At 39.5% G+C, this 9047-nt stretch overlaps 1 protein-coding gene and 2 long non-coding RNA genes across 6 annotated transcripts in view; 1 reads left to right on the forward strand and 2 right to left on the reverse strand.

The window, feature by feature from the left end:
- LOC310838580 overlaps nucleotides 1-1434 on the reverse strand; it is a 51579-nt gene extending 50145 nt beyond the window's left edge. The window contains exon 1 of one of the 4 annotated variants that reach the window (XR_014561049.1): nucleotides 843-1434. This is a non-coding gene — a long non-coding RNA (uncharacterized lncRNA). Of the gene's footprint in view, nucleotides 1-483; nucleotides 812-842 lie in introns of those variants that run through there. The other 3 variants (XR_014561050.1, XR_014561051.1, XR_014561052.1) reach the window with 3 other exon arrangements.
- Nucleotides 69-8394, forward strand: TMEM9B (TMEM9 domain family member B). The gene is made up of 5 exons (XM_083726069.1): nucleotides 69-209; nucleotides 1804-1895; nucleotides 4214-4322; nucleotides 5715-5849; nucleotides 7551-8394. Exons 1-5 carry the CDS (start codon nucleotides 126-128, stop codon nucleotides 7704-7706), a joined length of 576 nt encoding a protein of 191 aa, XP_083582195.1. The 5' UTR covers nucleotides 69-125; the 3' UTR covers nucleotides 7707-8394.
- Nucleotides 3461-4121, reverse strand: LOC310838694. The gene is made up of 2 exons (XR_014561119.1): nucleotides 3771-4121; nucleotides 3461-3686 (listed from the first exon to the last, which is right to left on the reverse strand). It is a non-coding gene; the product is annotated as an uncharacterized lncRNA (long non-coding RNA).
- Nucleotides 8395-9047: the final 653 nt, after the last annotated feature.

Raw genomic sequence — 9047 nt, forward strand, 5'->3', positions numbered from 1 at the left:
GCGCGGACGGGCCCGAGCCTCTGTCGAAGGCGGAAGTCGGGATGGTTCCGGAGCTGGGAGTTCGCGCCCCGCCTCGGCGGCGATAAGGGGAGGGTCTTTGGGTTGGCTCGGCGCGGGAGTCGGGCATGGCGGCCCCGGGAGGAGTGCGGGCGGCGCTGTGCGCGCTCCTGGCTCTGGCCGCGCTCGCCGGGCACGTAGCCGGCGAAAAGGTATGCGGCGCACGCGACCCCTCCCCGTCCGTTCCTGTGGCGCTCGCGCTCCCTCTCCCTCCACTGAGTCTGCCCTCTTCCTCTCTAGTCTCCGGAATATCTCTGCATCTAGGAGGGAGCGGCAGCGGAAGCCCCATTTTCCGGAGGGTTATGTTAAATAAAAAAGCTTATGTTCAAAAGGCCAGGGCTTGTCATATCCATACATTTAGGGAATAAGGCGCCCCCGCTTCCCCGCCACCACCACCGCCCGCAACGCCGGGGCTGTCAATCTCACCTCCGTCGCTGACGCTTGCTTTCTCGTTATCGACGACTTTTAATTTCTGAAAATACATATTTCTGCAGCACTCTTAAAATATCCCTTAAGCAGAACGCATGTAGGAGCTCTCCTTCAAAAAGAAAAAGAAAAAAGAAAAGAAAAAGTGGTAGGGCGAGGTAGGAGATTGCAAAGCACAGCAGAAAGAATCAGTTTTCGGACAGGGAGGTTTTTGCTATGTCACATGTGTTTATCCGATTTACCCCACCCCGAAATGTTTGTCGTTTTCTCATTTCAGATGTCGTGAAGAGCAAAGGGAGGCATTTTGCTTAAGCTTATAATTACAAACATGTTCAACTTCGAAATACATTTCACTTAACTGAATAGTATTTGATGTTGACTTGGGCTTGTTGAGAGTTTCAGTGGCCACCTTTAGCTTTAGCATCATGTTTGTGGCCAACAGCAGTTACTATGGATTTTTATGATGCTTCTAATTCTGACTGCTGTCTTGCATTCCTATCCTTTGTTCATGTTGTCATCTTGTGTATTTAGACATCTGTAGATGTCTTCTTTTCTTCTTCTTCTTTGGCAATCATTCATAGCCTAGTAAAATTGTCTTCCATGAATACAGTCTTAGCAGTGTGTCCGTAAGTGACTGTGGAGGCCATAGATTTCTGGGTGAGGATCATGGTGAGGATTTGACGTGCCTTACTCTTAGCTCGTTTCTCCCTTTCCTCCTGAGTTCATGTTCAAAGTCCATGGCGCCTTTGGTTAAGGCTATTCTCCAATTGTACGCTTGCAGACTGCATTTTAAAGATTTGCCTCAAGAGCGTCTTTAAACCAGTATTTTGCTTTCCATTCTTAAGTTGGGAATAGAGTAGTTGCTTTGGAAGATGATAGGCATCCGAACCACATGACCAATGTAGGAGTTGTTTTTAAAGATCAAGCACAACTGGTTATGTTTGGGTGTTTCAGGATGAGTTGTGGTGTATAAACTGGTATAAATCTATCTAGTTCCCATTTTTACAGTTCTAGTCAAATTAACTTGATCAAGCATGGTTCAATTTATAGAGCCAAACATCTAATCAGAAGCGTAATTTTTGTTAAGTTTTCTTTCTGTTATTCATTTTTTAGAAGGTAGGTTAAAGCCTTTGAAGACATATATAAATTCTAACAGGGTAAAAATCATAAATACTCTGTAAAAAAGAGAGGCACTATTGTCATTATACATCATTTATACTCTTAAGTATTATTTTTTAAACATGTTTCTCCTGTTGATTGTTTTTATGTTTTGTTCTTGATGACACATCCCTTAGTTCTAAGCTTGTGTTTATTTTTCAGAATTCTGAAGATGTCCGATGTAAATGCATCTGTCCTCCTTACAAAGACCATGCTGGCCAAATTTTCAGTAAGAATGTTTCACAGAAAGACTGGTAAGTATATGGCACTTTTGTCTTGTTCTTGTACTCTTAACTAAAATGTTTGCCCTTTATTTAATTGCCATTTCAAAGGTACTGTTGTTGATACAGAATTTTGTAATGTGGAAATTAATCCTTATGCTGAGCCTAAAGGTGCAGTAAAGGCAAAAGATAAGGAGCTGTTGAATTTCAGGCTATTTAGTAAACATAAGTAATAAACTATAGTTTCTTTTTTATGATGGAACTGAAATACAACAGCATTTATGAAAGAAAAGCTTTTAGTTCAAAAATGATTTATTTTTAAGCACTTGCATTTGAGGCAATCAGACAAAACTCCAGTTCTAATATTTTGGCATACCTTGAGTTGGCTGTCAAAAGTAGTCAAGCAAAGGCATGTGGGTTAGCCTAATTTGTATATATGAACTTGAAACAGTGGCTTTCATAGTGCCTTTCAATATATAGGGCAAGTCTTGGAGGGAAAAACAGTATTTCCTCTCATTGAATGCTAATACCTACACTGTGGTGCTTTTCTGTTAGCAGAGCTAGCATAGGGGCCCTTAGCATAGAGCAGAAAATAGATCCAGAATAGCCCCCACCCAATCATGGCGCAGGCTTACTTGTGGTGGTCACAGCAACAACCACCGCTACCACTCTGAGGGTGGCAACAACACCAAAACCACTCACAGCCTTCCACTATGGTCCCAGACATGGTTGAGAGGCAAGAACACTTTTGAACAGAAGATGAGCTCTGCTCCCATTCAGTCTGGACTGTGGATCTATGAAATCAATACATTTCATTGTAACATTCAGACATTACGTTTTGGGTAACTTGAAAAATAGTGGGCGGCCACCGCAAATGGGAACTAAGCTTTGCTCTCTTTCAAAAGCAAGGCTGCTCCATAGTGCTGAAAAACATCCCACAAGGAGATTAGTGAATGGTGACCTGGCCAGGTCAGGCTGGTTACTGCTGGCACCAGTCCTGTCTATTAGTGTAGTGACTGGAAGCTTTTCTTCATGACTAGCTACACCAGTGTATAACATGCCCTTTGGCGATAGCTACTATATGTTCCTTAGATGATACCAAAGTAATCCAACTGGATGAAGTTTGGTTTCATTTACAAACTTTAGGAAGTATGGTTTCATCTTCTTTCTGGCTCAACCCAGCATGATTAGATGTCATAGGCATTAGCTTGGAAGGTTTTATGAGGCTAGTAGCATACTTATTTAATGCCTTTGCCATGTGCTGAATCTCCTTAGGTTGGCCATCATGAATTTGATCATTTGCCCTTGTCATTTGAACGATGCAGGAGTCAATACAAACAGAGTGGAACAATTAATAAATTAGCTGTGATAAGTAAGTGTTGCCCAGAAGGTATATGAAAGCAGCCATATACAAAGGACTTGTAAATTTGGTTTTTCATGGACATGTTCACTTTCACTGAGAAAAGTAATTGCATTCTGGCACATACAGTTAAACCCTCTTCTAATGAAGATAAAGGGATTGTACAGTGCAGTTCCTCACAGTGTAAGCCTCATTCTGTGCTTGAAACCAGAGAAGAAAGGTTTCCACACCAATACTGTCTTGTCTGTATAGGATTAGGCTTTTAGTAGATCATACAGGAAGAACGCATGGTAGTTTCGTAAAAAGAGTGTATGGTATTTCACATGGTGGGAGAACTCTTGACAATGTGAAGTAGGAGGGAAAGCAGATGACAATTGTAGCAATCGCGCCTAACTTTCTGTGACCGCTTGCCTATTGAAAATACTCCACTTCTGCACCGTCTTCAATTCAACAGTTGTTTCTGCCTGCAAAAGAAGAAAATAAGTTTTTTCTAAGATCTACAAATTGCTTCCTAGGCAATTTCATGCTCTTTTTGAATGTCAGAATACCTTTCAGTATGCTAGAGTAAAGAGATACAGTATGTGTGATTTTGGGAGCCAGATGGATTGTTGCCAGGGCAAGGATCTCGTCTCTGAACATTTAACAATCACTCCAGCTGGTGTTACCACTTCCATGCACCACAGCTGATATCCACTGAGGGCTCATGATGGTGATGAAGATCCTGGAGTAGAGCCTAGCAAGTCAGACAGAGATTTAGAGATTCAGGGCCTTCTCTTAGATACTCCCATGCTGGCATTTGTACTCTAATGTGTTTTCCTCTTCCTAAGTGACTTAAGTTCTGCTGCACCAAATTAAATATTTAAGCAGATCATTATTTGGGTTAAATGTGAGTTCTTGGTACATTCAGCATGTGTTCTCACTGAAGAAGATGTTTTTTGCAATGTATAATTTTACCTAAACTTACTCTGAGCACTTTTTCCTTTCTACCCAGTGATTGTCTTCATGTTGTGGAGCCTATGCCAGTTCCGGGACCAGATGTAGAGGCATATTGCTTACGTTGTGAATGCAAATATGAGGAAAGAAGCTCTGAAACTATTAAAGTAAAATACCTCTTGATTAACTTTTTTTAGAACTCAAGCCAGTTAAAGCTCATTTGTTCAGTTAAGACTTTTGCCAAAATCCACATTTTAGATTAGACAAACCTATAAAATAAAAGTTTGTATAGCATAAGCTACATAAATTGCATAAAAATCCTTCCAGAGAAAAAATATAATGAAATAATGACTCTTGAGTATTATGTGTGTGATGCAGCAGCTACAGTAATAGAGTGTTGGTAGCTAGATTTTGAAGAACATTTTTGCCCTATATAATATTGATTCTGTACTTTGCTTAGTGTAAATAAGCCAGCTCTCCTATTTGGTTTCTTTCTACTAACCACAGTTAAGGGCTTTCTACAGTTTGTCCAGGTTCAGTTGTCACAATAAACTGCAGTTAAAATAGAAGCGGAAACTTGCAAGCTCCTCACAGCAATGCCAGAGGAGTGCAGGAGGTACATGTGAGGTCAAAGAGTGTTACGGCTTGTCTTCATCATGCTAAACTATTGTTTAGCATCACTTGTGAATGCAGCCAGTCTCATGCTTCCTAGACCGTTTATTGGTCAACAATTTGTGATGTTTTTCTATCAAGCAACAATGGCTAATCCCCATAGCATATGTTTTGCCAGTCAAGGCATGCTTAACAGGCATAGCATTTGGTCTATTGGTGTCAGTACCATAAATTATTTAAGTTATTATTGGAAATAACATTAAGTGATAAGAGATAGTCATGTTTAAATGCTCACATACAGTAAATCTGCCTACCCCGTTCATTTTTGTGTCCAGTTCTTGAATTGCTTAATATTTTGTTAATATTTTTGCAAGGCTGTGGTAACAGCATCAGAATTGCTTAATTTGTGCATCCAGCTTAATCTTTCTCTGCTGTGCTGACAGTGACCTTGTTTATTGATGTACAGTCTGCTTTCATGGATGGCATTCAAAGCAAGCTTGTGACAAGCTTTACATTGGAGCAGTCCAGGCCCCTCACCTGCTTGTTGATCTTCTTTCACAAATTCACTTTGTGCTGCATCCAGAGGTTCTGTTACAACCCATTTTTGCTGCTGTTTCCTGTTTTTTAAAGACTCAGTTGGAATGGGCACCTGTTTAGCGATGATAAGTTTCCCTGAGAAAATGAATCCATATTATCTGAAGAAATTGAGTTTTGATTTTCCTACTCTTTAACCCCTTTGATAGCTTTGGTGCGTTTTCTCTTTGTTTCACTTGCTCACGCTAAATGCTTAAGTGGTTTAAAAGTCCATTTGGATACATTGCTGAGAATGGAATGCCTAAATGTTTACAATGCTGTAATAGACCGTTAGTTTCACTTGGCCAGCCAACGTTCTCCCTATTAGTGTGTTTTCAGATGGCATAACTGAACTATTGTCTTATGTCAAGTAGGTTACAATCATCATATATCTCTCCATCTTGGGTCTCCTCCTGCTGTATATGGTGTATCTTACCTTGATAGAACCTATTCTGAAGAGACGCCTCTTTGGACATTCACAGCTAATACAAAGCGATGACGACGTTGGGGTAAGTTATTTGTCTGAATAATATTCAAAATCCATATGTTCCATATGTTCCAAAATCCATATGTTCAAGGCCCTAGTTGCAAAATTTCAGGTTGAATTTTGATCGTTCAAAATTCTGATGTAAAAATACAACAGAAATATTTTTTTAAAAAATATAATACTAAAATAGCAAATAGGCAACAACCCTTACATTTGAAATGGCACTAATCAGCAGACAGCAAATGCCATGGAAAACAAGAGTATCTTTGTTGATAGTGAAAGATGTTCAAAGAATACCAGATGGAAGATGGTTTCAAAGGCTTGGCCCCAAACTTAAAAGTCCTGCTTTAAGTGGCAGTTCTTCACTGATCTTCCATAGCACAGAGGAATTATTGTTAAGTAGTCTACATCCTATTTCCCTGATAGTGAATAGGGGTGGTAAGGCATATTATACATATAACCATGTCACATGTTATGCACATGGTGATGGGTATGTATAAAATCCTGAAACACTCCTTCCCATGCTCCGTCAGGTATAGGATATTTTAACCAGCTCAAATGTATTCCTGGGGCTTGTCCAGGTGTTGTTTGAGGCAGCTTGTGCAACTTTTTCACTTAAAACCCAATGTCAGAATTCCAATTTGGTGTATGCTGTTTTTAAAAAATCCTAAAGGCCTTGAAGGATTGCTGCTAAAAGTACTAGTCAGTTTTGACATGTTAACATGGTAAACAGTTCACAATGTGGATATTTAATCCTTAGTATATATCACATACTTGCCCTTCTCTAAAGCTAATCTTTAAAACACAGCTTAGTGCCAAAAATCTGAACAGTAGGTTTAGCATTGAATGTTGATGTTTATGAATGGCATTCATCCAGTGGTATGTGTAATAGGGTGGCTTGAATGCTTAACATAAATATAGTAGTTCAACTTTGTCACCTAAACAGCTGTATTTTTGCTTTTCTTTTAAGATATTGAATATAAACATTTGTGCTCAGTATTATTTGACATCTTGGAGTGAGTACTCTAAACAACTTCACAACAATAGGTGTTGCTGATTAGTAGTGTAGTTGCTTAGACAGAGTCGCAAGTGTGCTGGTAGTTTAAATTTCAATGCTATCTTGCAAACTGAAGAATACACAAGATCTTTTTACTACTCCTGATAATCTTGCACTGGAAAACAATTTATATTGGGTTTAACCAACATTAGTTGTACTAACGTTGGCTAGATACGCCTAATTTCATTACATTAATTTCAATGAGTAAAACATGGATACAATCTACTGGTTATTAGTGGTCTCAGGGAAGTATTAGTTGATTTTCAAGGCAGTATCCAATGAAGTAGTTCTGTTTGACTTAGTGCAAGGACTTTTGGCTGTGCAACAAAACTTCCCCTTCCTTCCATCTTCCCATGTGCACCTTAAACCTCTTCTGGGGTTTCCCTTCAACTCTCCAGAGCAGATTAGGAGAGGAGGCATGGGGTGGGGGGAGAGAGAAGAAATAGAGGAAGTTCTATTGTGAAAATTCTCAAGCTCGCAGAATCCTCAAGCTTCAACCCCAACTTTGCTATTTTTAATTGCTTGGGGCCAAAGAATTGTGTTTGCAAAGTGAATGCACTTCATCTCATGCACAGCAGAAAAGGGGTTGCCAACTTCTGCAGCTGCAACTTCTGCATGCTGAACGATAACAATTTAATAATGAAAAATTATCTCCCTTAATTTCAGGATCACCAGCCTTTTGCAAATGCTCATGATGTGCTGGCTCGTTCCCGAAGCCGAGCCAACATGCTGAACAAAGTGGAGTACGCCCAGCAACGTTGGAAGCGCCAAGTCCAAGAACAGCGCAAATCTGTGTTTGACCGTCATGTTGTGCTCAGTTAATAAGTAGAGTAATTATCACCAAATCGTGTTGGAGGAAAATTAATGGACGAAAGTAAAGTGCCAGATTGTTTTCCTGGTGTTCCACTTCATCGGAAGACCATTTTTGCTCGTTAGCAGCAAAGGAAGCACAAACATGAGGGGAAGGAATATCTTCAAATATTTAACAAGCCAAAATCTTAGTACACTACTAAGTTGCTTTTACTAATAAAGCATAAGCTTATTATTTGTGTGCTAATTTTGACATTGAGAGATGATTCACTATGTTTCTTAAATGCAAGTTTCCCTAATATCTATTTGAAGAAATGAGACGGTGTGTCACATTTCTGCTACAAGTGACTTTACATATTGAACTTTTATATATGTATATTTGTTCTTTTCTAACTGTCTGATGCTGTGTATCAAAAACCTGGGTCTTTCAGTATAGCTGTTGCATCTAAAACTGGCTGGTTGTATGCATTTTATTGCTTGCACCTCTGCAACTTTAAGACAGGGAACTCTAGAGACTTGAAGTGCTGTGTAAATGAAACAATGTAGAACAGAATAGGAAGTGTTGGACCTCCTCGGTTGCTTGCTAAGTGTCTACAATGTGATATCTAAATTTATTCATCTAAATCTTAATAGTTGGTGGATGATAAGAATCTTTAAAAATTAGCTGGATAACGGAATGCGAATAAATTATTCAGAATCTCCTCTTGTCTTGGGAGTTAGTTATACTTGGAAAAATTATTTTGATTCCATAAAATTTGTCAAGTGAAGCATTTTAAAATGAAATACCATGTGGAATCCATTTGGGTATTTCAGTCATCAGGTCAATGCATTTGAAGGCATTCATAGTTTTAAGACTGGAATTGGGTAGTTTTAAGTTTTTTGGGGGATTTGCAGGCAATTTTTTTTTAAACAGACAGCTGTTAGCCATCTGGACCCTCTGGAACAATTACTGTCCAAGCAGCATTTCTGTTGTGAGAATATTTCAGTTTTCCAGAAGCAATATATTGATGCTTGAAAAGGCAATCTCCCCTGCACCAAGCTAGTGTGCTTATTGCAGTTGTGGCTGCTTTGTAGCTCTGCAAATAGTATCCACAGTTTCCATAACTGATATACTTCCCCTGTGCCCCAAACTTACACAGGTTGCTGAATTTCTTTATTGGGTGTTTCTATGTTTTCGCTTTAGGCGCTGAAAATCCTTTTAATGTCCCGCAGCAACATGGGAATGCTCATCTTGTCCTTCAGCAAGAACAAATATGAATCCATTGCAGTGCTATGTACAGCTGTGCTCAACCATTGTGCTTTCTTTCTTTTTGGCAAAACCATTGTGCTTTCTTTCTTTTTGGCTATGAGCAT

The sequence above is a fragment of the Podarcis gaigeae genome, assembly GCF_964106915.1.
Source record: "Podarcis gaigeae genome assembly, chromosome: 1".
Classification (NCBI taxonomy): domain Eukaryota; kingdom Metazoa; phylum Chordata; class Lepidosauria; order Squamata; family Lacertidae; genus Podarcis; species Podarcis gaigeae.